The sequence below is a fragment of the Cyprinodon tularosa genome, unplaced genomic scaffold, assembly GCF_016077235.1.
Source record: "Cyprinodon tularosa strain WSP-4 unplaced genomic scaffold, ASM1607723v1 ctg333, whole genome shotgun sequence".
NCBI classification, from domain to species: domain Eukaryota; kingdom Metazoa; phylum Chordata; class Actinopteri; order Cyprinodontiformes; family Cyprinodontidae; genus Cyprinodon; species Cyprinodon tularosa.
In genome coordinates this window covers 638,057-665,033 of record NW_024039045.1, presented here as the reverse complement: position 1 = coordinate 665,033, position 26,977 = coordinate 638,057, and the positions used below count along the sequence as shown (strand labels likewise).

Below are 26,977 nucleotides of genomic sequence, written 5' to 3'. Positions count from 1 at the left end.
TTTCACTAGATGTGGATGGAGCCAATGATCTGCATTGGATGGCGCACTTAATGAAATAAATATTTATTAACATAAAACCAATTAAAAATCAGCAGGGTCCAAATAAAGAAAATCATCAACCAGTAAAGGTCTGAAGACATTTTTAATTATCTGTTGCTTTAAACAGAATTTAACACTGAAATAAAAATAGTTTTTTATGCATTCATATATAAAATATATATATAAAATAAGAAAATTCTCCATTTTAAAATCTAAAGTGTTTTTTAAAGTAGAGAACAACAATCGTTAATTTTGGTATATAGACAATTTCCTGTTTCCCATATTTCATAAAACACCTGAACTGAATATTTGTTATTTTTCTTTCTTTTTTCTGGCTTAATGAGAGCAGTGGGATTTAGGCTGCCCTGCAAGGCTTTAAACCTGGGTCTGATTTGAGACTAAGCCATTCTCAAGCACATATCAAGGTGCTCATTTTGAGCCTGGATCCATATTTATTTTTGATTCTGTTCATGGTGGAAAATCCTGCTTCACAGCAGGTTGAGCAAAATGTACTCTAGCAGGTACTCTGGCAGGTCGACAGTCAGTTTGATGTAAATCTCAAATCAAATGCAATAACCTCTCTTTTAAAAAAAAAAAAAACAGTGTAAGATCTGATGAGAATCCGTGTCGTTCTTCCTGTGGGGAAGATTTTGCTGCTAGAGAAAGTGTGGCAGCTGGTTAAGCCGAGGTCAAAGATCATAATGAAAAACAACAGGAGTTGGTCATTAGAGTTACAGTGCCTGCATTGAAGAATGGTTCATAAAACATTGAGCCAGGAGATGATTAGTTTAAAGCCTTTGCATTTACACTTTCTTTTTTATTTACCTAGAGTGGTTTAAGGTTTACACTTCGGGTTAAGGAAGCAGTTGAAGCAACCCTTTCTAACTAAATGCTTTAAGATTTGTTTCAATAAATTATTTATTGTGATCAGTTAGTAGATTAGTTATTTTTCAATAGTGGGTGTTTATATTATAAAAGTTAGTCTAAAGCCCTGAATAGAGAGGATTGATTTTATATGCCTCTTTACTTCTTTGGGCACCTACCCCTTTTCTGCACTCTGCACAGCCCTGTGCTTGTGCAAAACAAAAAAATTGTCACTGACTGTTTATTTTAAATAGATCACAACCGTCACAGGCCTTTTACAACCACTCAGGAAGTCCTTCTACCAGGAAGTGTCCCTGTGATCTTGACAACTAATCTGCTAACGGTTATAGAAGTACTCTGAACAGCAGCAATTAAACATAAACAATAAAAGTTAAAACTTAATCGTTTCTATGAAAATCAAACTACCCACAGCAAAGGCTAAAGTCCAGACTTGTTAAATATTTACTTCTCTGAGCAGCTTCTTAAAGAATATCCTTGAGAAGATCTGCGTCGAGTTCTGTCTCAGAACTCCAAAATAGAGAAACGCTTTAAATCTTAGTAAGTACAGCGAGACATTGAACCATGATGCCAGAAGCCTGATTTAAAGAGCATTATTATTGCAAAGTGATGTGTCTGTAATTAGAAAAGTTGAAATTTATCTTCAGATCCTGAGTATATTGAATACAATTCAAAACCTCAACTAACACCAACATGTCTGAGGAAGAAGCTGCGGACACATTAACTGGTAAGTAAATAAAACTTACGGTACACATTCTTTTTGCAAAACAATTGAATTATATTACATATAAAAAGTCAGTTTTGATTTGTTTCTTTTTTGATTAACAATGTTAGTTCTGGAAAAAAAGAACAACTTGTAGAATAATGTACAAAACTTTGTGAAGCATTTCTTTTGCAGTTCCGATTTGACCCTAACTTTGTTTTCTCAGTTAAATAACTAAAGTGGATTTTACATAAAGAAAAAATCAACATATTCATTCGGTTACGATCCAGATTTTATGACCATAGGTGGGGGTGGGAACGTAGACCTACAAGTAAGGAGAGATTTGCCTTTTTACTCAGCTCTCTCTTCCCCACAAGAGACAGGTGCGGCATCAGCATTATATTAGCAGCCGCACCTATCTGTCTATAAATCTCTTGCTTCATTCTTACCTCATTCTTGAATAGAACCTTAGGATACGTTTTCAGTGAGAATGGAATTTAGCAAAAATAATGTTGATGTTTGATGAAATAAGGAATGCTCTAAAGAGGTTTTTAGGTGGAATTAGGTCTAATCATGAAGTTATTTTTGTGTTTTTATTCGATTCAAGAAAAAAACTGATGTGAAATGGGACAAAAAGACCAGTTTGTCCCACACCAAGCAATGTTTCTATGATAAGCATCATGTCAAAGGGTGAACATTGAACTTCAGAGACAAGTATGACATTTCACCATATTTTCTCTGTCGTTCTCTTGAACATTCAGAAATTTAACGTTTCAATTAGAAAAACAAGGTTCATACTGTCCTTGCAGCGTTTGAAGTGTTACAATTTTTACAGAAACTCTAATTTGTTTTAAAGCTCACCTGAAAATCAAAGACCAGTGTCACCTTCACCAAGCCTGAGAAGTGACATGTCAAACAAGCAACCTCCTAACTTCAGCAATCACAGGTAAAATACTTTACCAGTAAAAAATTTTTTATTTGATGCAGGAAAAAAAAAAATCTGAATTTGTTTGTGTTGTAGTAATATTAGTATTACCTTGATTATATGAACAAGTAGGATTTGTACTGGTGTACGGTTATTTTGACTCCGTGCTTACTCAGTATTCGGTTGCAGTCATGTTTCATAAGATATGGATGATGACTTTTCTATTATCATGATTTACACATCCACAGAATAATTTATAAATGCCCAATACCATACAAATATTCATGCAACATCTAAAGTAATATCTAGATTCTTGTTTCTGTAATAAATTCTTTTTGTTTTGTAAAACTGCTACGGCTCTGATAGGCAACCCTCTGTTATATATACGGTAATATCTGTGAAACTCCACATTTGGGCACAACTTGTTTTCTTAGATTCTGAATCAAAACATTGCTTTAAACCAAAAACCAATGGGTATGAATAGCTCTCAGGTAATTCTGTTTTTAAACACTTGTAGAAATATTTAATTCTGATATACTATTTATCCCTGTACATATGTCGCTATTATTAGGTCTATGTTCTAAACAGCTGATTTGCCGAAATACATGAATTTATTTTGTAACTAATAATTCTTTGATGCTTAAACCTCTTGTTAAAATTTGTATTTAAGGAGGCCTGGGAGAGAAAGACCAGTTTCTCCCACACCAAGCGATGTTTCTATGACAAGCAACATGTCAAAGGGTGATCCTTTGAACTTCAGAGACAAGTATGACATTTCACCATATTTTCTCTATCATTCTCTTGAACATTCAGAAATTAGCGTTACAATTAGAAAAACAATGATCATACTGTCCTTGCAGCGTTTGAAGTGTTACAATTTTTACAGAAACTCTAATTTGTTTTAAAGCTCACCTGAACACCAAAGACCAGTGTCACCTTCACCCAGCCTGAGAAGTGACATGTCAAACGAGGAACCTCCTAACTTCAGCAATCACAGGTAAAATACTTTACCAATAAAACATGCTTTATTTGATGCAGGAATAAAATCAGAATTTGTTTCTGTTGTAGTAATATTAGTATTACCTTGATTATATATGAACAAGTAGGATTTGTACTGGTGTACGGTTATTTTGACTCCGTGCTTACTCAGTATTCGGCTGCAGTCATGTTTCATAAGATATGGATGATGACTTTTCTATTATCATGATTTACACATCCACAGAATAATTTACAAATGCCCAATACTATACAAATATTTATACAAGATCTAAAGTAATATCTAGAGTCTTGTTTCTGTAATAATTCAAAATGTCAAGATAGAAAATATCACAAAACATCAATTACATAAAGAATATAAAACAAATAACTTTGTTTCTTTGTCAGTATCTAATGAACCATTCATTTTTTTTTTTTAACTGTGTATCATTTATTTGCTCATCAGGAGATCATACATATATTGATGTTACATACATTGTACAAAGCTTACATGACTTCTCCAATTTTTTGTTTTCTTTTTTACACAGTTTTTTTTCCTTCTCCCCCCCTTCCCTCTTCCTTCCCTCCTTCTCCTCCCCCTTTTTTCCCTCTTTTTTCCCTCTTCCCTTCCCTTTCCCCGTAGCGAACTTAAATCCATGTATAAACATAACAAAAACAGGACCAAATAAGTATAATTACATTAAAAAAAAAAAAAAAAAAAAAAAAGGGGATACATTAACAACCAAAAAATGAAAATAATAATGATGGGATGAAGCGGGGGTTGGACGGCATTGAGAAGCTAAAAGGCAACAACTCTTCACTCAATTAATGTGTAAATTTAAGTCACATGACATGAAGGGTCAATCATATCTATCTATACATTATAAAGGCAGAGATTTTATGTATGTCATAAGAGGTGCCCACTTGTGAGTAAATTTTGCTGAATTACCTTTTACTGTTAATAGAATCTTTTCCATCTTTAAGCATGATCTAACAGTATTAAGCCACTGAGAAGTAGATGGAGGTATAGGAGACTTCCAGCAGAGTAAAATGCATCGCCTGGCAAGGAGAGAACAAAAAGCCAAGACCTCCCCCTGCAGGGGCGACAGATTAATTGAGGTCCCTGGAACTCCAAAAATGGCAATTAGTGGGTCGCTTCGGATCTGGATTCCAAAAACCCCTGAGAGTATGGAAAAGACATAGACCCAAAATTTTTGTAAACTTGGGCAAAAGAAAAACATATGACTTAAGTTGCAGGGAGAGGTCCGGCACCGGTCACACTGGTCCAAAATCGAAGGAAAAATTTTAGAAAGACGGGATTTTGAAAAGTGAACTCTGTTTATCACTTTAAACTGTACAAGCTGTAACCTGGCACATGGTGTGCTTTGGCGTATACTGAGAATAACTTTATCCCACCATGAATCGGACAGTTCAACACCCAATTCACGTTCCCAAAGAGTTCTGGATTTACCCGATGAGTCGGGGTCAATTCCCATAAGTTTTCCATATATATTAGAAAGGGGAGATTTCAGATTGGGTTTCAGAACTAGTAGGTCGACCCATAGTTGGTCAATACGAAGAGTTGGAAAATTTGGGAACAGCGAAGAAACACAATGTCTAATTTGGAAATAGAGAAACAGATGAGAAGTAGGTAGATTAAATTTTGAGAACAACTCCGTAAAACTAAGAAATAGACCATCTTTGTAGAGATCTCTCATTGTACAGATGCCTCTCTCATGCCAAACTCTGTAGCCAACATTAGTGGTCGCAGGAGAAAATATAGGATTTTTGAATAACGGCATTTTATTAGAGGGAGACGTAAATTTAAAATGGGACCTAAATTGTGACCAGATCCTCAGCGTAGAGAGCACTTTAGGATTTTTAGAAACAGAGGGAAGTTTAATTGGTAATGATGAATAGATAATAGAGGCAGGTGAAAAAGATGTAGATATCGATTGAATTTCAAGTTTACGCCAGAACAGATTGGGTGAATTTAGCCAATAAATCAATTTATGAATATGTGAAGACCAGTAATACATTGCAAAATTGGGTAAGGAAAGACCACCACTTGTCGTGAACTGTTGCAATAGAGAAAGTCTCAATCTGGGGGCCTTATTGTTCCATAAAAATGAAGAAACCATCTGATCCAGGGACTTGAAGAACTGTTTAGGCAAGAATAAAGGGATACATTGAAATAAAAAAAGGAATCTAGGTAGAACATTAATTTTAATAACATTAATTCTGCCAATTAGTGAAAGAGGGAGAGAGTTCCATCTCCGAAAATCTGATGCGATTTGAGAGACTAGGGGGGCAAAATTCTGAGAAAACATTGAGGGCAGAGTACGAGTAATATTAATTCCCAAGTACCTAAACCCTGAAGGGCTGAGTCTAAAAGGAATGTCAGATTGCCCAAGTTCCAAAGCCAATGAATTTACTGGGTAGCATTCACTTTTAAGCAAATTTATTTTGTAGCCAGAGAAAGATCCAAACTTTTCAAGAAAATCCAAAATTGGAGGAAGACTGTGTAAGGGATCCGAAACATATAAGAGAAGGTCGTCTGCATATAAGCAGAGCTTAAGTTCAACACCAGAGCGAATAATTTAATGAAAAGAAGAGAGGGATCTTAGCGCAGCAGAAAGAGGTTCAATGGCTAACGCAAACAAAAGAGGAGAAAGAGGACAACCCTATCTAGTACCACGTCCCAACGGAAAATAATCAGATTGGACGGAGTTAGTGACAATACAAGCTTGAGGAGATGAATATAGTAGTTTGATCCAGGCCAAAAACCTCCCACCAAAACCAAACCTATCAAGAACGGCAAACAGGTACTCCCATTCCACTCGATCAAAGGCTTTCTCGGCGTCGAGAGAAATGATCACCTCCGGAGACGTGGGGGAATGAACTGAAAAAATTGCATTTAATACTGTACGAATATTAAAGAACAAATGACGACCTTTGATGAATCCATTCTGTTCATGTGAAATAATCTGAGGAAGCACCTTCTCATGCCAAGTGGCAAGTATTTTAGCTAAAATCTTAAAATCCACATTTAAGAGCGACAGCGGCCTATAAGATTCACAAGCAGCGGGATCTTTATCCTTCTTCAACAGGAGAGAGATTGAAGCCTGAGCCAAGGTGGGGGGCAACAGGCCACGCCCTAATGACTCATTATAGACCTTGAGAAGAAGAGGGGCCATCTTATCTTTGAATTTCTTATAAAATTCGGCAGGAAATCCGTCCGAGCCGGGGGCCTTACCACTCTGCATATTATTGATTGATGTAAAAATTTCTTCCAATGTAATGGCCGCATCAAGTTGATCAGAAACCAATTTATTTATCCTAGGGATGTCAATATTCTGAAGAAAGGCAAATAACTCATCCGAACCGGATTGTAGTTCAGATTTATACAGATTACAATAAAAATTTTTAAAAATATCACTGATAGAAACAGGATCGGAAACGAGATTGCCTAATTGATCTTTGATTTGTGATATTGTGCGAGAGCTAGCTTTTCGTTTCAGTTGATGAGCCAGGAGCCTACTTGGTTTTTCTCCATGCTCATAAAAAGAGGCTCGAGATCGAATCAAGAGACGCTCCGCATCAGAAGTTGTTAGGAGATCAAGTTCAGTTTGAAGATCCAGTCGTTGCTTCAGTAAAGCGAGTGACGGATTAGTGGCATTTTGCTTGTCGATTTTCTGAATTTTTGATGATATTTCTGATATCTTAGCATGTCTATTTTAAGTAACATTAGCTGAAAAAGAGATAATCTGACCCCGAAGATAGGCTTTTAATGTTTCCCATAATAATGAGAAAGAAACTGTGTCGCTCTTGTTAAACGTAAGGAAATCATCAATTGTTGATAGGATAAATTTATTGAAAGTTTCATCTGATAACAAGAGACTATTAAATCTCCAACAAGGGCAAGAACAGGGTTTATTCATGAAGCTTATATCAAGGCTTAAAGGGGAATGATCAGAGATAATAATCGGATGGTATTCAAAAGATGTGACTGTGCATTAAAGAGCCATCAATAAAAAAATTATCTATACGGGAATAGGACTGGTGTACCTGAGAGAAAAAAGAATACGTCTTTGTTAATAGGTTACGTGCCCTCCATGGATCTACATATCCATTTTGAGTCATAAAATCCGAAATAGATTTAGACATATTTGACTGCGTAAAGGGTCGAGATGAAGAGCGATCTAATACTGGGTTCATTACACAGTTTAAGTCCCCAGCTAGAATCAACAAGTGAGAGTCAAGAAAAGGAAATGTGCTAAATAGATTATTTATAAAATCAGGATTATCAAAGTTTGGTGCATAAATGTTCACTAATAAGACAGGGGTATGGAACAGAGTACCTACAATTATAAGAAATCTGCCGTTCGTGTCTTGCACTACTTTTGATGCTGTGAAATGAACCCTCTTACTGAAAAATATGGCTACTCCTCTAGCTTTAGAGTTGAAGCCCGAGTGGTAAATCTCCCCAACCCATGAATATTTGAGCTTGGACCAATGTCCATTCTGCAGATGTGTTTCCTGTAAAAATACTATATCAGGGTCTAGGCGCTTCAGATGAGAGTTTATTTTAGATCTCTTCACTGGACTATTAAGACCTTTGCAGGGGCGGATCTAGAAAAATATTTATGGGGTGGCAAGAGGGGGGCAGGAATTTTTTAGGGGTGGCAACATATGGCATTTGTTTACACTGAATTTAATCACAGTTTGGTGAAAATAGTATGTACAGTACTAGTGTTTCATGTGAAACAGTTCATATTAATAATACATCGTACAATATGATGTCACTTAATAGGAGATAGAAGAATGATAACACTACTTCTAGAGGGGCCTTATGACAGGAAAGATATTAAGGTAAGACACAGGTGCTGAGTCGCAGATGTGTGAGATTGACTGTCAGAGAGGCAGCTTTGCAGCATTTGCACAAGAAGAAACGATAGAAAGAAAAAGTTCCCCATCAGAGATCTATGGACTGAGCTGTACTAAAGTGAGCATTACTACACAGTAGAAATAAATGGGTCAAGGCACCCGAACAAGGTACCGGACATCTATGTAATGTTTACTCTGAACACACATTTACCCCATTTGTTCCTCAGTAACTTCACATACAGCAGTTAAGGCAACATGAAAGGGACTTTTCATGCATGTAAATATGCTGTAAATAGAGCTGGATATGGAGGACCAACTCTGCCATATTTAAAAAGAAATACAGAAATAAATAAATGCTCAATAAATAAATAAGCATACAATTAATTGCCACCAAAAATACAATCAACAAATAAATGTAATTAGAAATTATATGATAATGGCAGGCAGAAATGTTAAAAGGGCAGGCAGAAATAAATTGCGGCGAAGAAATAACTAGGGAAAAAATACAAAGGAAGAATAAAACAGACAAAAATATGATAACATGCACATAAATAAATACTTAAAAATATAAGTAATGAAAAAATGAAGTTGAAGATAATAAATGACAAAAAAATAAATAAGGTAAATATTAAAAAGGCAAAGAAATAAAGAAACCAATTAAAAGAGTTATATACCTTTATGACTAGCTGTATAATTTAATTTCTACTTACATTTATTTGTTGTTTGTATTTTTGGTGGCAATCAATTGTATGCTTATTTACTTATTAAGCATTTATTTATTTCTGTATTTATTTTTAAATATGGTAGAGTTGGTCCTCCATACTGCTGTATGAACAAATCAACAAAAAGGCGGGTTCTGTATGTTACATCAAAATCTCCACAAATCTGAAAAGAAGCAACATAAAAATACATTTTGCTTGTGAGTAGGTTCATACGGGTCATTTCTGGATAGTTTCATATTATATATACAAAAAAAGAAACAACAGCACTGCTTCATATTAAGCAGGATTCACACCAGTATCACATTTTTTACTTTTAACACTTTTGGTTTTATTAAAGGAAATATCAGATTTTCTCAGGTGCCAAAACAAAATGTAGCAGCTCTGTAAAGGCTCACCAGAGACCATAACATAAAGTTACCATGACTATAACAGCTGAATGCAGCGATTTCCATGTTGCTCAGCAAAACGCTTCACAACTTTATTTAGATCTAATGCCTTTGTGCGTTTTGATTTGAGTAAAACCAAACTTGATCGTCTCTTTTCTGTCATAGTTGACCGCAAATATGTCTTTATGAGGCTGAGACGTCAGGCCTAACTAACATCATAGTTAGAGAAATAACGTTCTGCAACCTGATTTTTATCATCTCAAAATCAGCATTGCAGCTATGCTAGCAACATTGTGCTTTCATTATGATTTCATTTCTCGATAGATAATCAATTTTTACCTGTTTCATCCCGTGTCTCCTCTCCCCATGACCCCTGGCTCCCTCGCTTTGCCCCATTCGGTTTTCAAAACAATCAGTCTCAGTCGCTCTCGCGTCATCTCGTGCTGCATTCACTGCAGTCCGACATTGGAAATTAGCGGCCGTAATTCTCAAATGATCCATAATTTATAAGCCTCGCCACCCCTACCGCCAACTGGGGTGGCAGCTGGGGTGGCAAGGCTGTCATTTAGGGTGGCAGTTGCCACCCTATGCCACCCCAGTAGATCCGCCTATGGACCTTTGACATTCCAACTCAGGAATCTAACAGGAGCTGAAGAAGCTTTCAAATCAACATGTGACCAGTTGTTTATAACAGAAGTTGAAAGATATTGCCACCCCCTCCATCCCCAAGAAGGAACAAAAAAAAATAAATAAATAAAAATAAATAAAATAAAACATATACAGACATTTTCCCCCACCCCTTGCTTGCACTCTGCCCTTCCCCAAATGAAGGGACGGTGCAGGCTCCAACAGGAGCCACTAGAAAACTTATCCTTACAGCCGAACAGCGCAACAAAAAAAAAAAAAAAAAAAAAAACTCCCTGTGATACTAGGCGAGTCCTGCAGAATCAGCAGAATAGAAAAAATATTCTAATTCAAATATTCAATATGCACTCTTCTAGGAAATCAACAACACCTACAGAAAACATCCAATATTTGAAATACACAAGTAAACTTCAACCATTTCGAAACAGTCCGTTTTTTCTTTCTTTCTTTCTTTTTTTTTTCTCTTTTTCCTCTCCTACTTCCCATTTCTCCTTAATGTGAAAATATTACTTAACCAGACCAAACAACGTCCCCAGAATGTGAAACAACTCTTTGTAATTATAGTTCTCATTTGGTAATAGACCCGATGTAGATATAGGCCTCCTCCGGAGAGGTGAAAACTCGCGTAGTTCCACCGTAGGTAATTGGCAACCGGGCCGGATGGAGCAAGCCGAACCGGACCCCCTCAATGCCACGGAGCCGGCGACGGCAGTCTGTAAAGGCTGCTCGTGCTCGGGCCGTCCTGACAGTATAATCAGGGAAAACGAAGATAGTCATACCGTTCATCTTGATCCGCTGCAGCTCCCTTGCCTTTGACAGGATTTTCACACAGTCAGTGTAGTAATGTAGCTTAGCTACGATGGGGCGAGGGCGTTCACCTGCCTTGGGTTTGGGAATCGGGATACGGTGAGCGTGGTCTACCAGCGGTTCCTCCGCAAAACCGAAGGCTTCCTTCAGCAACCGAGAGACCGCAGCCGTCGAGGCCGACAAAGGGTCCTCCTCCGGGACTCCAATGATGCGGATGTTCTAACGCCGGGACCGGGATTCCAAGTCATCACATTTATCCTCCAACTGTGCCACAGTTTTAGTAAGGCTGTCTACTGTCTTCCGGAGGCTAACGATGTCATCAGTGCAGGTGGATAGGGATTTCTTCATCTCAGCAACCGTTATGTTTAGCCCAGTAAAACTCTCCTGCCCCGCAGTAAGGCCAGAGGACAGTTCCTTCTTGAAGGATAGCAGCTCGGATTTAATCGAGGAAAGACTTTCACCAAGAACAACATGAAACTCTGCTTTAAGTATAGCGGTAAAGTCCTCCCGGAGAGCCGCAAGCAGCTCCTGTTTAAGACTGCTGGTATCACTAATTGGAGCGGGACAGGCCGCTGCCCCCGGCCCGGGAGACGACTCCGCACAGGTCGAGGACTCACCACGAGGACCCGGCCGCAGGTGGGACTGAATATAATTTCCTCCTTTAACAGGCTTCGGTGGCATTTTAGTATCCAAAAAAGAAAGATGGTGTTCACTGTATAGGTTACGTTTCGCTTGAAGTCGAAGTCGAGAAAAAGTGCCAGGTAATAATCGAACAAAAAACAGCTAACCCCGCAGGAGCACGCCAAGACACAACCTACTCCACCGCCATTCAGCCGGAAGTCATGAACCATTCATTTAACACAACCAATACTTTAAATGATTACCGTCACAATTGGATCTATTGACCCAGTTTGCAATATATAAGAGTTTGACTTTGGCTGCTGACTACTTACCACTAAATAAAAGTTTTTGCTCACAAACTGAATAAACAGATGTGGTATATTGCTGCCTACAGGTCCCAAGCTTTATTTTGAAAACTGACTGCATATTGGTTGTAATCATGCTACTGTCTTTTAACCCCCCCCCCCCCCCCGGTTAAAAGGGGGTTCCTCCATCTGCTTTTTCTAATTGGCTTAGCCGAGGATATGACCTCACCAAGGGAGAACTGGTGTAAACAGGTCTAACTTGGCCTGATGTTCTCTGCTGACTCGCTGTTCCTACACATAACGCTTTACTTAGGGAGTGAAAGTACATCAGTGAGTTTATCAAAATGAAAAATATAATAAAATCCTAGTTTCTCCATTATGAAAATATTACATCTATTAAAATTTGATAATAAGTCTACATCATTTTTCTAGACTAGTATGAGGATTTGAAAAAAGTTTTGTGTCAGTAATTCACATGACATAAAAACAATTGGGGAAAAATAACAATATATAAGAAAAAATGTATATAAAAGATAAAAACACTCTTTAGGACAGAAAGGAGTGAGACTTGTCTTTGTAGTCTCAATTAAGGATTTGTTATTCCTTTTGTGTCCAAGGATCAGAGGACATAAAAGTTATTCATTATTATTAATCAGGAGTAAGTGCCTGTTAGAGGCTCCTCCCAAACTTTGGTAATTGTAGCCCCTCCCTCCTGAGGCTAGAAAAAGGACCTTGTTCTGTTATGCTGAAACCAGACAACCCTTATAGGGTGGCTGACAAGTGCAAACACACAGAAAACAATTAAATGATTTGCAAAAACATGTGTGGTGCAAACCCCAAAGCATGCTAGCCCCCAAAAAAACTGAAAAAGAAAAATGCTGCAAATAAAAATGAAACAAGTTGCAAACTGATGAAAGCTTGCAGCAAACAACCAATTGAACTGGAAACACATGCATGATGCAAATTCCAAAACATGTAAACACTAAAAAAAAAAACTAATTTACAAACTACAAACAAAAAATGCTGCAATCACTAAAATGGAAGCAAAAACTTAGAATCAACAAAACTAATTCCTACCAAAAATGCTATAATCACCAACATGCCGGAAGCATTAGGTCTAATCAACAAGTTATTTTTGTGTTTTTATTCAAATCGAGAGAAAAACTGATCTGAAATGGGAGAAAATAATTTTAAAAACTACACTGCATGAAAAGTGAGATTTTCGTCCCCGTAAACCCCCGTAAACTCCCGCAGATCTCCCTGATTTTCGTCAGTTTCCGACAATTTGCAACCCGTGCTTGTCCGCGTTTGTCGTGCCACAAATTGTCGGAAACGGACTCTGACGTATGTGGAGAGCGATCAGCTATACTAATGGCCCTAATTAGCATATGAATGCAGTAAACCCGCGCGGCTGGCCAGGTCTGGCTTGAATAACCTACTCTGTATTGGCTGAAACCACTATTCTCAAACAAGTAAAATCGCTCGTGATTGGCAGCAAAACCAAACGTGGCCACGCCAGGCTTTAATTTTCTTACTGAGTATTGGACGGAACCACTTCTTTTTAAACAAGTAAAGTCGCTCGTGATTGGTTGGCATATATATATATTTACATATAAATTTACATATATATATTTATTCATATATATATATATTTATTCATTCATATGGTGTGTATTTATGTTATCCTACACTACTACACAATTATTATGCTACCATCAAGGACATGAATGAATTTATACAGGAAATGAACATTTGCCAGGAAGCTGTTTATGCAAAGAAAGAGCTTTATTAAAACACACACACACACACACACAACTATATACAACGCGTATCCAAACACATGCGTTTCTAAAAATTAAAAGTCTGTGAACGGTCCGTTTGCTTCCTCGGGGTTGGAGGTAACTGGCAGCATTCCCTCCGAGGCAGGTCCGATGTGCAGACGCCTAATGTACGTGGCCCTGTACTAAGGCATCGCTTCTAACCGGGACTGCAGCTTAACACATAGTTCAGTGAGATCCGGCCTACGAAATGGCGGCGACCGTACAATCCATCCAGAGACACAGCTGACGACGGCGGACTTCCAGAGTTCCACTTCCTCATCTGCTAGCACACTCTGCCTCGCTTTCAGCAGCTGAAAAAAAAAAAAACAATGAATCAGCGCACTGCGTATGGACACAACACATCTATCAATGCACCTGAAAAATAGTCACCAAATAAAGTCTTACCCTCTTTCTTCTGGCCCGACTCCGAGCAGATTGCCTCCGCACGCAGCGTGTTGGCTGGCTGCGTATATCTGAAGCTCCTGCGTACCGTCTGAAAATACATCTTACAGGCAGCTGGAAAACAATTAAATGAGAGTGGTATGGATAAAAACTCAAACGCAAGTCACAGTAACAAGGAAGGAGAAAACATTAAAACAAGTCACTTACACACAATCTCGTCTTTATCAACATCGTGCAAATCTGGACTTGCTGATATGGCTCCGAGCAAATAGGAGGTCACCGCCTCATTGTGAGGCGACAGTAGTCTGTGAAAAAAAATGTAAAGCTATGATCGGTATCTATCCGTATCCATTGCCTTTTACCGCAGAATGAAAGCATATTCTCTAAATCTTACTCTTGCTCCGGTTCATAGCGCCTGCAATTAGTCTTCGAGTTGTGAAGACGGTGTACTGCTTCCTGTGAATCACACAAAATACACTTTAATAAAGCTTGTTCTTGCAAGTCTACTATTAGGGGTAGCTTTAGGCTAGGCTGCTATTAGCCGTAGCTTAGGCTAGGCTGCTTTTAGCCTAGCAGGCAGTAATCGAACATATATTTACCGCTAGCATCTCTTCTTTGAGTTCGTCTTGTTCGATGCAGAGTCGCCATCGCGTCCAAGAGGAGTTTTACCCCGAAATCCAGACGCTCCAGACCGCCTGCACAAAGCAAAGCATACATCCTCCACTGTTGCTGCACACCACGCCGCTCTTCTTCTTCTTCTTCTTTTTTTTTTTAATGGCCGTTGGCAAACAACTTATAGGTGCATTACCGCCACCTTCCAGAATGGAGTATGGATCAGACAAACTATTATATTCTCCCTAAAATACCCGTTCTTCTTAGAAAATTAAAAATACTCCCAAAAACTACATCCCCAGATGACCTTTGAAACAATTCCCTTATATCTAGTTTACTTTTATTCTTGTCTAACTCTCTACACAACATTTCTCTTTCCTGAGTATATTTATCACATTCTAAAAATATGTGTTGGACAGTTTCTAATTTCCCACAAATACAACACCCTGTATTATGCTTATTCATTATTTTAAGAGTACTATTTAATCCTGTATGTCCAAACCTTATTCTAGATATAACATCTTCTTCTTTTTTAATTCTATTACATTTTCTTAATTCTCCAACCTTTTTTTGAATACTATAATAAAATCTAGCATTCCCTCCTTTATCCCACTGTTCTTGCCATTTCTTCTTGAAATACATTTTTATAATATTCTTTAACTCATTTTTACTAATGTTAATGTTTAAATCAATATCCTTTTTTACAGCACTCTTAGCAAAACTGTCAGCTAACTCATTACCGATAACACCAATATGAGCAGGAATCCAGACAAATTTAACAACAGAACCACCATTTTTAATCCTAAAAATTGAGTGAAGAATATCCAATATAATATCTTGTCTCGACTCTGAATTAAATTCTAGAAAACTTATTAATGCACTACTTGAATCTGAACAAATTAAAACCTCCCTGTCTTTTGTTTCCTCAATCCATTCTAAAGCCATTATGATAGCCATTAATTCACCTGTATACACTGCCAATTTATCTGTTATTCTTTTATTCCTCATAATATTTAAATCTGGGATTACAAATGCTATACCTACTTTTTCATTTAATGTTTTAGAAGCATCTGTATAAATTTGTATATACTCTGAATATTCTTTTTTAATATAATTTTCCACCGCGCCGCTCTGAGTTTCTTGGAGATCGTAAAGAGCATGCGCGAGATGAACCAGGGTTTCCGCGGATCAATAAAAATAATTAAAAAATCATTCTTTTTTTTTTAAATCAAGGCCTTAATTGGCACTAAAATTATTTAAATATGTTTATCGAAGTATTTATAATTCTTTAATAAAAAATGCTTATAAAAACAATTTCGTCAGATATATTATATCGCTCCAGGCGGAGAAAAAGCTAGAGGATATATATATACGTATATGTGTGTGTGTGTGTTTACATACATACAGGAGTCATGGAACTGTGCTTACAGCTCCTTCATATTTCATGTACACTAATAACTTGTGTACATGGTTCTTGTTGATGGCATTAAAATCATTTCAAATAGCATTAAATTAGAGTCACTCATTCCTGTATGAACCCTGTGAACGCTTAATTTAATATGACATATTAAAAAAATCCCACCATCATCCAGCATATGTTCAGTTTCTGCCCAAATATATATTTATATTTTTGTAGATTTTTGTAACGGGGATAAGGATAATTCAAAACTGCTTTTTTTGAATGAACTTGTTCTCTTCTCCCAAACATCTCTTTTCATTCCTGTAATAAGAAGTTTCTTTTGAATGGATTTGATTAAAGTTTAAGTCCCTCGGTATAAAATAAATATTTTGATGGAGATGAGAAATCTGCTTCCTCGTTGGTGAATAACCAATAGTTTGGATCCAATCATTTAAATAAACGGTGTTAGTTTTTTTTCTTTAATATATAAGAATTGTGCTATAATTTCTAGTCACCGATCTGTTGCTGCTATATTTTAATTTGACGAACCAGAATTTGTCGATGTTCTTTTTCCTGTTTGGTGCGATTGCAATTGCGGATCTTGACCTGGCCGGACCTTATGACCACAGTGTACCAATCTTCTGATGGCTACTTCCAACAGGATAATGCGCCATGTTATAAAGTGAATCATCTCAGACTCATTTCTTGAAACTTTTCCACTTAAGTTATTGTGAATTGAGCATATTGACAGACAACATTTTATTTTTTATCTTAAATGCAATTTTTTTTTTTATAATTACTGCTCTAAATGTATTGCTCTGTCAGCTAAAGATCTGTTTTGGTCTCTATACTTTAATTAAATAAATCAATTCAAGCTAAAATGTAAGAGGCTATACTGAGCCTGATCTCTTTGTATCAGAGATTTTCTTACCTTCTAGAAAAATGTCACTTAAAACCCCCCCTGCCACCCTGATTTGCATTTGTATAGCTCACAGCATGTTCATTTACATGTTAAAGCCTCCCCTAGAATTCCATGGGGGGGAGGCATGGGGGGAACACTGCCTAACAAAGTCCACGTCAATTTCTGACAATTTACGGGAGTTTTCGGCGAAGCCTGCAAATTGTCATAAACTGCCGCTAACCTGAATTTCCACGACAATCTACTTTTCATGCAGTGCTAAAATAAATTTAATGAAGCGAAAGAAAACCTAATTGACAGCAAAAAAATTATATTTGAGATGGAATAAAAAGTTGGAGAGAAAATATTTAGTCGTTGAATAAATAACAGATAACACATTAGCATGCCAAATTTATGCTGGATTGAATATGGGTTCAAAAAAATCATTCATAATATTAGGAATCCATTTTGAAAAATTCTTTTTGTTTTGTAAAACTGCTACGGCTCTCATAGGCAACCCTCTGCTATTTATAATATCTGTGAAACCCCACATTTGGGCACAACTTGTTTTCTTAGATTCTGAATGAAAAAAATGCTTTAAACCAAAAACCAATGGGTATGAATAGCTCTCAGGTAATTCTGTTTTTAAACACTTGTAGAAATATTTAATTCTGATATACTATTTATCCCTGTACATATGTCGCTATTATTAGGTCTGTTTTCTAAAAAGCTGATTTGCTAAAATACATGAATTTATTTTGAAACTAATAATTCTTTGATGCTTAAACCTCTTTTTAAAACTTGTATTTAAGGAGGCCTGGGAGAGAAAGACCAGTTTCTCCCACACCAAGCGATGTTTCTATGACAAGCAACATGTCAAAGGGTGATCCTTTGAACTTCAGAGACAAGTATGACATTTCACCATATTTTCTCTATCGTTCTCTTGAACATTCAGAAATTAGCGTTACAATTAGAAAAACAATGATCATACTGTCCTTGCAGCGTTTGAAGTGTTACAATTTTTACAGAAACTCTAATTTGTTTTAAAGCTCACCTGAACACCAAAGACCAGTGTCACCTTCACCAAGCCTGAGAAGTGACATGTCAAACGAGGAACCTCCTAACTTCAGCAATCACAGGTAAAATACTTTACCAGTAAAACATGCTTTATTTGATGCAGGAATAAAATCAGAATTTGTTTCTGTTGTAGTAATATTAGTATTACCTTGATTATATATGAACAAGTAGGATTTGTACTGGTGTACGGTCATTTTGACTCCGTGCTTACTCAGTATTCGGCTGCAGTCATCTTTCATATGATATGGATGATGACTTTTCTATTATCATGATTTACACATGGACATAATAATTTACAAATGCCCAATACCATACAAATATTTATACAAGATCTAAAGTAATATCTAGAGTCTTGTTTCTGTAATAATTCAAAATGTCAAGATAGAAAATATCACAAAACATCAATTACATAAAGAATATAAAACAAATAACTTTATTTCTTTGTCAGTATGTAATGAACCATTCATTTAACACAACCAATACTTTAAATGATTACCGTCACAATTGGATCTATTGACCCAGTTTGCAATATATAAGAGTTTGACTTTGGCTGCTGACTACTTACCACTAAATAAAAGTTTTTGCTCACAAACTGAATAAACAGATGTGGTATATTGCTGCCTACAGGTCCCAAGCTTTATTTTGAAAACTGACTGCATATTGGTTGTAATCATGCTACTGTCTTTTAACCCCCCCCCCCCGGTTAAAAGGGGGTTCCTCCATCTGCTTTTTCTAATTGGCTTAGCCGAGGATATGACCTCACCAAGGGAGAACTGGTGTAAGCAGGTCTAACTTGGCCTGATGTTCTCTGCTGACTCGCTGTTCCTACACATAACGCTTTACTTAGGGAGTGAAAGTACATCAGTGAGTTTATCAAAATGAAAAATATAATAAAATCCTAGTTTCTCCATTATGAAAATATTACATCTATTAAAATTTGATAATAAGTCTACATCATTTTTCTAGACTAGTATGAGGATTTGAAAAAAGTTTTGTGTCAGTAATTCACATGACATAAAAACAATTGGGGAAAAATAACAATATTGAAGAAAAAATGTATATAAAAGATAAAAACACTCTTTAGGACAGAAAGGAGTGAGACTTGTCTTTGTAGTCTCAATTAAGGATTTGTTATTCCTTTTGCGTCCAAGGATCAGAGGACATAAAAGTTATTCATTATTATTAATCAGGAGTAAGTGCCTGTTAGAGGCTCCTCCCAAATTTTGGTAATTGTAGCCCCTCCCTCCTGAGGCTAGAAAAAGGACCTTGTTCTGTTATGCTGAAACCAGACAACCCTTATAGGGTGGCTGACAAGTGCAAACACACAGAAAACAATTAAATGATTTGCAAAAACATGTGTGGTGCAAACCCCAAAGCATGCTAACCCCCCAAAAAACTGAAAAAGAAAAATGCTGCAAATAAAAATGAAACAAGTTGCAAACTGATGAAAGCTTGCAGCAAACAACCAATTGAACTGGAAACACATGCATGATGCAAATTCCAAAACATGTAAACACTAAAAAAAAAACTAATTTACAAACTACAAACAAAAAATGCTGCAATCACTAAAATAGAAGCAAAAACTTAGAATCAACAAAACTAATTCCTACCAAAAATGCTATAATCACCAACATGCCAGAAGCATTAGGTCTAATCATGAAGTTATTTTTGTGTTTTTATTCAAATCGAGAGAAAAACTGATCTGAAATGGGAGAAAATAATTTTAAAAACTAAAATAAATTTAATGAAGCGAAAGAAAATCTAATTGACAGCAAAAAAATTATATTTGAGATGGAATAAAAAGTTGGAGAGAAAATATTTAGTCGTTGAATAAATAACAGATAACACATTAGCATGCCAAATTTATGCTGGATTGAATATGGGTTCAAAAAAATCATTCATAATATTAGGAATCCATTTTGAAAAATTCTTTTTGTTTTGTAAAACTGCTACGGCTCTCATAGGCAACCCTCTGCTATTTATAATATCTGTGAAACCCCACATTTGGGCACAACTTGTTTTCTTAGATTCTGAATGAAAAAAATGCTTTAAACCAAAAACCAATGGGTATGAATAGCTCTCAGGTAATTCTGTTTTTAAACACTTGTAGAAATATTTAATTCTGATATACTATTTATCCCTGTACATATGTCGCTATTATTAGGTCTGTTTTCTAAAAAGCTGATTTGCTAAAATACATGAATTTATTTTGAAACTAATAATTCTTTGATGCTTAAACCTCTTTTTAAAACTTGTATTTAAGGAGGCCTGGGAGAGAAAGACCAGTTTCTCCCACACCAAGCGATGTTTCTATGACAAGCAACATGTCAAAGGGTGATCCTTTGAACTTCAGAGACAAGTATGACATTTCACCATATTTTCTCTATCGTTCTCTTGAACATTCAGAAATTAGCGTTACAATTAGAAAAACAATGATCATACTGTCCTTGCAGCGTTTGAAGTGTTACAATTTTTACAGAAACTCTAATTTGTTTTAAAGCTCACCTGAACACCAAAGACCAGTGTCACCTTCACCAAGCCTGAGAAGTGACATGTCAAACGAGGAACCTCCTAACTTCAGCAATCACAGGTAAAATACTTTACCAGTAAAACATGCTTTATTTGATGCAGGAATAAAATCAGAATTTGTTTGTGTTGTAGTAATATTAGTATTACCTTGATTATATATGAACAAGTAGGATTTGTACTGGTGTACGGTCATTTTGACTCCGTGCTTACTCAGTATTCGGCTGCAGTCATCTTTCATATGATATGGATGATGACTTTTCTATTATCATGATTTACACATGGACATAATAATTTACAAATGCCCAATACCATACAAATATTTATACAAGATCTAAAGTAATATCTAGAGTCTTGTTTCTGTAATAATTCAAAATGTCAAGATAGAAAATATCACAAAACATCAATTACATAAAGAATATAAAACAAATAACTTTGTTTCTTTGTCAGTATCTAATGAACCATTCATTTAACACAACCAATACTTTAAATGATTACCGTCACAATTGGATCTATTGACCCAGTTTGCAATATATAAGAGTTTGACTTTGGCTGCTGACTACTTACCACTAAATAAAAGTTTTTGCTCACAAACTGAATAAACAGATGTGGTATATTGCTGCCTACAGGTCCCAAGCTTTATTTTGAAAACTGACTGCATATTGGTTGTAATCATGCTACTGTCTTTTAACCCCCCCCCCCCCGGTTAAAAGGGGGTTCCTCCATCTGCTTTTTCTAATTGGCTTAGCCGAGGATATGACCTCACCAAGGGAGAACTGGTGTAAGCAGGTCTAACTTGGCCTGATGTTCTCTGCTGACTCGCTGTTCCTACACATAACGCTTTACTTAGGGAGTGAAAGTACATCAGTGAGTTTATCAAAATGAAAAATATAATAAAATCCTAGTTTCTCCATTATGAAAATATTACATCTATTAAAATTTGATAATAAGTCTACATCATTTTTCTAGACTAGTATGAGGATTTGAAAAAAGTTTTGTGTCAGTAATTCACATGACATAAAAACAATTGGGGAAAAATAACAATATTGAAGAAAAAATGTATATAAAAGATAAAAACACTCTTTAGGACAGAAAGGAGTGAGACTTGTCTTTGTAGTCTCAATTAAGGATTTGTTATTCCTTTTGCGTCCAAGGATCAGAGGACATAAAAGTTATTCATTATTATTAATCAGGAGTAAGTGCCTGTTAGAGGCTCCTCCCAAATTTTGGTAATTGTAGCCCCTCCCTCCTGAGGCTAGAAAAAGGACCTTGTTCTGTTATGCTGAAACCAGACAACCCTTATAGGGTGGCTGACAAGTGCAAACACACAGAAAACAATTAAATGATTTGCAAAAACATGTGTGGTGCAAACCCCAAAGCATGCTAACCCCCCAAAAAACTGAAAAAGAAAAATGCTGCAAATAAAAATGAAACAAGTTGCAAACTGATGAAAGCTTGCAGCAAACAACCAATTGAACTGGAAACACATGCATGATGCAAATTCCAAAACATGTAAACACTAAAAAAAAAACTAATTTACAAACTACAAACAAAAAATGCTGCAATCACTAAAATAGAAGCAAAAACTTAGAATCAACAAAACTAATTCCTACCAAAAATGCTATAATCACCAACATGCCAGAAGCATTAGGTCTAATCATGAAGTTATTTTTGTGTTTTTATTCAAATCGAGAGAAAAACTGATCTGAAATGGGAGAAAATAATTTTAAAAACTAAAATAAATTTAATGAAGCGAAAGAAAACCTAATTGACAGCAAAAAATTATATTTGAGATGGAATAAAAAGTTTGAGAGAAAATATTTAGTCGTTGAATAAATAACAGATAACACATTAGCATGCCAAATTTATGCTGGATTGAATATGGGTTCAAAAAAATCATTCATAATATTAGGAATCCATTTTGAAATTTTTTTTTTGTTTTGTAAAACTGCTACGGCTCTCATAGGCAACCCTCTGCTATTTATAATATCTGTGAAACCCCACATTTGGGCACAACTTGTTTTCTTAGATTCTGAATGAAAAAAATGCTTTAAACCAAAAACCAATGGGTATGAATAGCTCTCAGGTAATTCTGTTTTTAAACACTTGTAGAAATATTTAATTCTGATATACTATTTATCCCTGTACATATGTCGCTATTATTAGGTCTGTTTTCTAAAAAGCTGATTTGCTAAAATACATGAATTTATTTTGAAACTAATAATTCTTTGATGCTTAAACCTCTTTTTAAAACTTGTATTTAAGGAGGCCTGGGAGAGAAAGACCAGTTTCTCCCACACCAAGCGATGTTTCTATGACAAGCAACATGTCAAAGGGTGATCCTTTGAACTTCAGAGACAAGTATGACATTTCACCATATTTTCTCTATCGTTCTCTTGAACATTCAGAAATTAGCGTTACAATTAGAAAAACAATGATCATACTGTCCTTGCAGCGTTTGAAGTGTTACAATTTTTACAGAAACTCTAATTTGTTTTAAAGCTCACCTGAACACCAAAGACCAGTGTCACCTTCACCAAGCCTGAGAAGTGACATGTCAAACGAGGAACCTCCTAACTTCAGCAATCACAGGTAAAATACTTTACCAGTAAAACATGCTTTATTTGATGCAGGAATAAAATCAGAATTTGTTTCTGTTGTAGTAATATTAGTATTACCTTGATTATATATGAACAAGTAGGATTTGTACTGGTGTACGGTCATTTTGACTCCGTGCTTACTCAGTATTCGGCTGCAGTCATCTTTCATATGATATGGATGATAACTTTTCTATTATCATGATTTACACATGGACATAATAATTTACAAATGCCCAATACCATACAAATATTTATACAAGATCTAAAGTAATATCTAGAGTCTTGTTTCTGTAATAATTCAAAATGTCAAGATAGAAAATATCACAAAACATCAATTACATAAAGAATATAAAACAAATAACTTTGTTTCTTTGTCAGTATGTAATGAACCATTCATTTAACACAACCAATACTTTAAATGATTACCGTCACAATTGGATCTATTGACCCAGTTTGCAATATATAAGAGTTTGACTTTGGCTGCTGACTACTTACCACTAAATAAAAGTTTTTGCTCACAAACTGAATAAACAGATGTGGTATATTGCTGCCTACAGGTCCCAAGCTTTATTTTGAAAACTGACTGCATATTGGTTGTAATCATGCTACTGTCTTTTAACCCCCCCCCCCCGGTTAAAAGGGGGTTCCTCCATCTGCTTTTTCTAATTGGCTTAGCCGAGGATATGACCTCACCAAGGGAGAACTGGTGTAAACAGGTCTAACTTGGCCTGATGTTCTCTGCTGACTCGCTGTTCCTACACATAACGCTTTACTTAGGGAGTGAAAGTACATCAGTGAGTTTATCAAAATGAAAAATATAATAAAATCCTAGTTTCTCCATTATGAAAATATTACATCTATTAAAATTTGATAATAAGTCTACATCATTTTTCTAGACTAGTATGAGGATTTGAAAAAAGTTTTGTGTCAGTAATTCACATGACATAAAAACAATTGGGGAAAAATAACAATATTGAAGAAAAAATGTATATAAAAGATAAAAACACTCTTTAGGACAGAAAGGAGTGAGACTTGTCTTTGTAGTCTCAATTAAGGATTTGTTATTCCTTTTGCGTCCAAGGATCAGAGGACATAAAAGTTATTCAATGGAGTCTAGGTGGAAATTCAACTGAAGAAACTCAATTATTTTTTCATACATCCACCTGCGTCACAGCCAATCAGCTTTGAACCACACCTCCACGAAAGCCAATCAGCATCCAAAGCTCATCTTAAAAGGCCTCCGATCCGCACCTGTCTGCTCCTGTGTGCAGGCGATGGATGCGCTGTGTGACTTCATTCAGATGACACCATTTCAACCCACCTCCAGCCCCTCCTCCATCATCGTGGCTAAAGCTTCATCAGAGTGTCATTCCTCCTGGACTCTTACTGCGTTCTCTGTCTCATCTTAATCGGTCCGGCAGAAGACATGTTGAGCCTGGTTCTGCCATAGGTTTCTTCCCAACGTGGAGTTTTTCCTCTCCACTTTCGCTTCATGCTTGCTCATCATGGACAGGTTCTCTCAACCTGTGTTATCCAACTGGACTTCCATCTTCCAGGTCCCCGAGTGAAGCTCTAGTATCAGCTCACGCAATTCACTGGATCTCTCTATAAAGCTCAGCATACTGTCTTGCTAATCAGCAGCATACAGACTGACCAACTTCATCTATCTCCTCTTTTTTTTTTTTTTTTTTTTTTTTTTTTTTTCACAGATCAAAATAAAAACTCAGAATACACCAATAGAATAAAATAAAATAAAAATGTGACGGAGTGTGACAGAAACCCTTTAGGGCTTATACCAAGGCCACACCCGTAAACCAACAAAATATCAGGCAGCTCACATTATGAAAGTCCTTTTAGAGAAAACAGAATAGACATATACAGTAACATTATTTTTACATTTTAGCATTCAGATTTCAGGGGGTCAAATTTTTGTAAAATCATACATCACTGTCTTTTTTGGATAACAGTATTTTTTTCAAAGACTTTCTACCATTTATTTCTGAAGATTCCAAATATTTTCCATATTCATTCCATAATTTTGCACCACGATGCCGAAAAGAAAATTGTACTTGAGTTTTAATACTTAACGGTAAATGAAAAGACAAAGCTTGTCTAGTATTATAAGAATGCACTTGGCAGTTCTTAACAAAATATTTCTTAAAAGTATCAGGAGACTGACCTTGTTTTATCATAAAAATAAAGGTACATGTTTGATAAATATTAATTTCAAAAATATTCAACAGCTGTAATTTGGAAAAAAGAGGAGCACTAGCTGCATCAACTTTAGAGAATGTTGCTAAGCGAACAAAAGCTTTTTGCAAAAGTAGTATTTTTTTAAGATAACTAGGAAATGTACTTGCCCAAACAATATTACAGTATGACAGGTATGGATAGATTAATGAATAATATAGAGTTAACATCACTTTATTGTGAACAAAATTTCTAATCCTTCTCAAAATACCTGGAGATTTAGTGACTTTTTTGCAGACTGTACCAATTTGTTCTCTCCAAAGGAGTTTGTCGTCAAGTTGGACACCCAAAAAACGAACAGTAGAAACTTTATCAATTTGTTGGTTTTGAATACAAATTCTTATATCATCAAATGTGTAATTTTTGTGCCCAGCAAAAACCATGAAATTAAATTTTTTCACATTCAAAGATAACTTATTGGCTTGGAACCAGGTTGAAAACTGGGCTAGATCTCTGTTCAAATTCTCTGTAATAGTAGTCAAGTCTTTATGAGAGATTAGAAAATTTGTATCATCTGCAAACAGAATAGGTATTGTAGAACTTGTGACATTAGCAAGATCATTAATGTAAACTAAAAACAATAAAGGTCCTAGGATGGAGCCCTGCGGTACTCCAAATTGTATTGAGTTTTGCTTTGAATCAAGACCATTCATTGATACATACTGATATCTATTTTTTACATAACTAGTTAACCATTTATGAACAAAACCTTGAAACCCATATTTAAATAACTTTTTCAGTAAAATTTCATGATGAACAGTATCAATTGCTTTAGAGAGATCCAAGAACACTCTTATTGTATATTCATTATTGCTTAACGCAGTTAATATTCTGTCAGTAAGTTCTACAAGTGCCATATAGGTGGAATAATTCTTCCTAAAACCATATTGATACTGATAGATTATATTATGTGTATTTAAATGTTTTAATTATCTTTTATAAATCAATTTTTCTAAAACTTTTGAAAAACATGGTAAAACGGAAACAGGATGGTAATTTGTGAACATACTTGGGTCACCAGTTTTAAATACAGGGATGACTTTAGCTACTTTTAAATCTGTAGGGACAATACCAGTAATCATTGACAGTGCACATATGTGTGTCAGAGGTTTGCTCAATGGGGTCTGCACATCTTTTATCAGAGAGGCTCTAATGCCATCATGCCCTGGAGCTGAGTTTTTTAACTGCATTATAACCTCACACACTTCATTACTGTTTGGAAGATCAAAGCTATCCATTATTGGAAATTAATCTTTAATATAGTCAACTGGATCAATAGTTGTGTTTTGGATCTTGTTGGCAAGTGTGATACCTATACTTGAAAAAAAATTATTAAAATGACAAACAATTTTATATGGATCAGACAGAACAGAGTTTCCATTAACAAAAGTTGAAGGAAACTTTGATGCAGCCTTTTTTCTTTGTAATAATTGGTTAATCGTTTTCCAAGTGTTTTTTATATTATTTAAACATTTTCTAAACTGATTGCTGTAATA

The 26,977-nt window shown here is 35.8% G+C and overlaps 1 protein-coding gene across 3 annotated transcripts in view; it reads left to right on the top strand.

The window, feature by feature from the left end:
• Positions 1 to 1,401: 1,401 nt before the first annotated feature.
• The window catches only part of LOC119789218 (extensin-like), a 35,967-nt gene continuing 10,391 nt past the window's right edge, over positions 1,402 to 26,977 (top strand). The window contains exons 1-11 of one of the 3 annotated variants that reach the window (XM_038294029.1): positions 1,402 to 1,461; positions 1,569 to 1,648; positions 2,481 to 2,570; positions 3,220 to 3,315; positions 3,457 to 3,546; positions 17,841 to 17,936; positions 18,078 to 18,167; positions 20,369 to 20,464; positions 20,606 to 20,695; positions 22,897 to 22,992; positions 23,134 to 23,223. In XM_038294029.1, the coding sequence (XP_038149957.1) occupies positions 2,533 to 2,570; positions 3,220 to 3,315; positions 3,457 to 3,546; positions 17,841 to 17,936; positions 18,078 to 18,167; positions 20,369 to 20,464; positions 20,606 to 20,695; positions 22,897 to 22,992; positions 23,134 to 23,223 (782 nt within the window). In that variant the 5' untranslated portion in view covers positions 1,402 to 1,461; positions 1,569 to 1,648; positions 2,481 to 2,532. Of the gene's footprint in view, positions 1,649 to 2,480; positions 2,571 to 3,219; positions 3,316 to 3,456; positions 3,547 to 17,840; positions 17,937 to 18,077; positions 18,168 to 20,368; positions 20,465 to 20,605; positions 20,696 to 22,896; positions 22,993 to 23,133; positions 23,224 to 24,502; positions 24,557 to 26,977 lie in introns of those variants that run through there. The other 2 variants (XM_038294031.1, XM_038294030.1) reach the window with 2 other exon arrangements.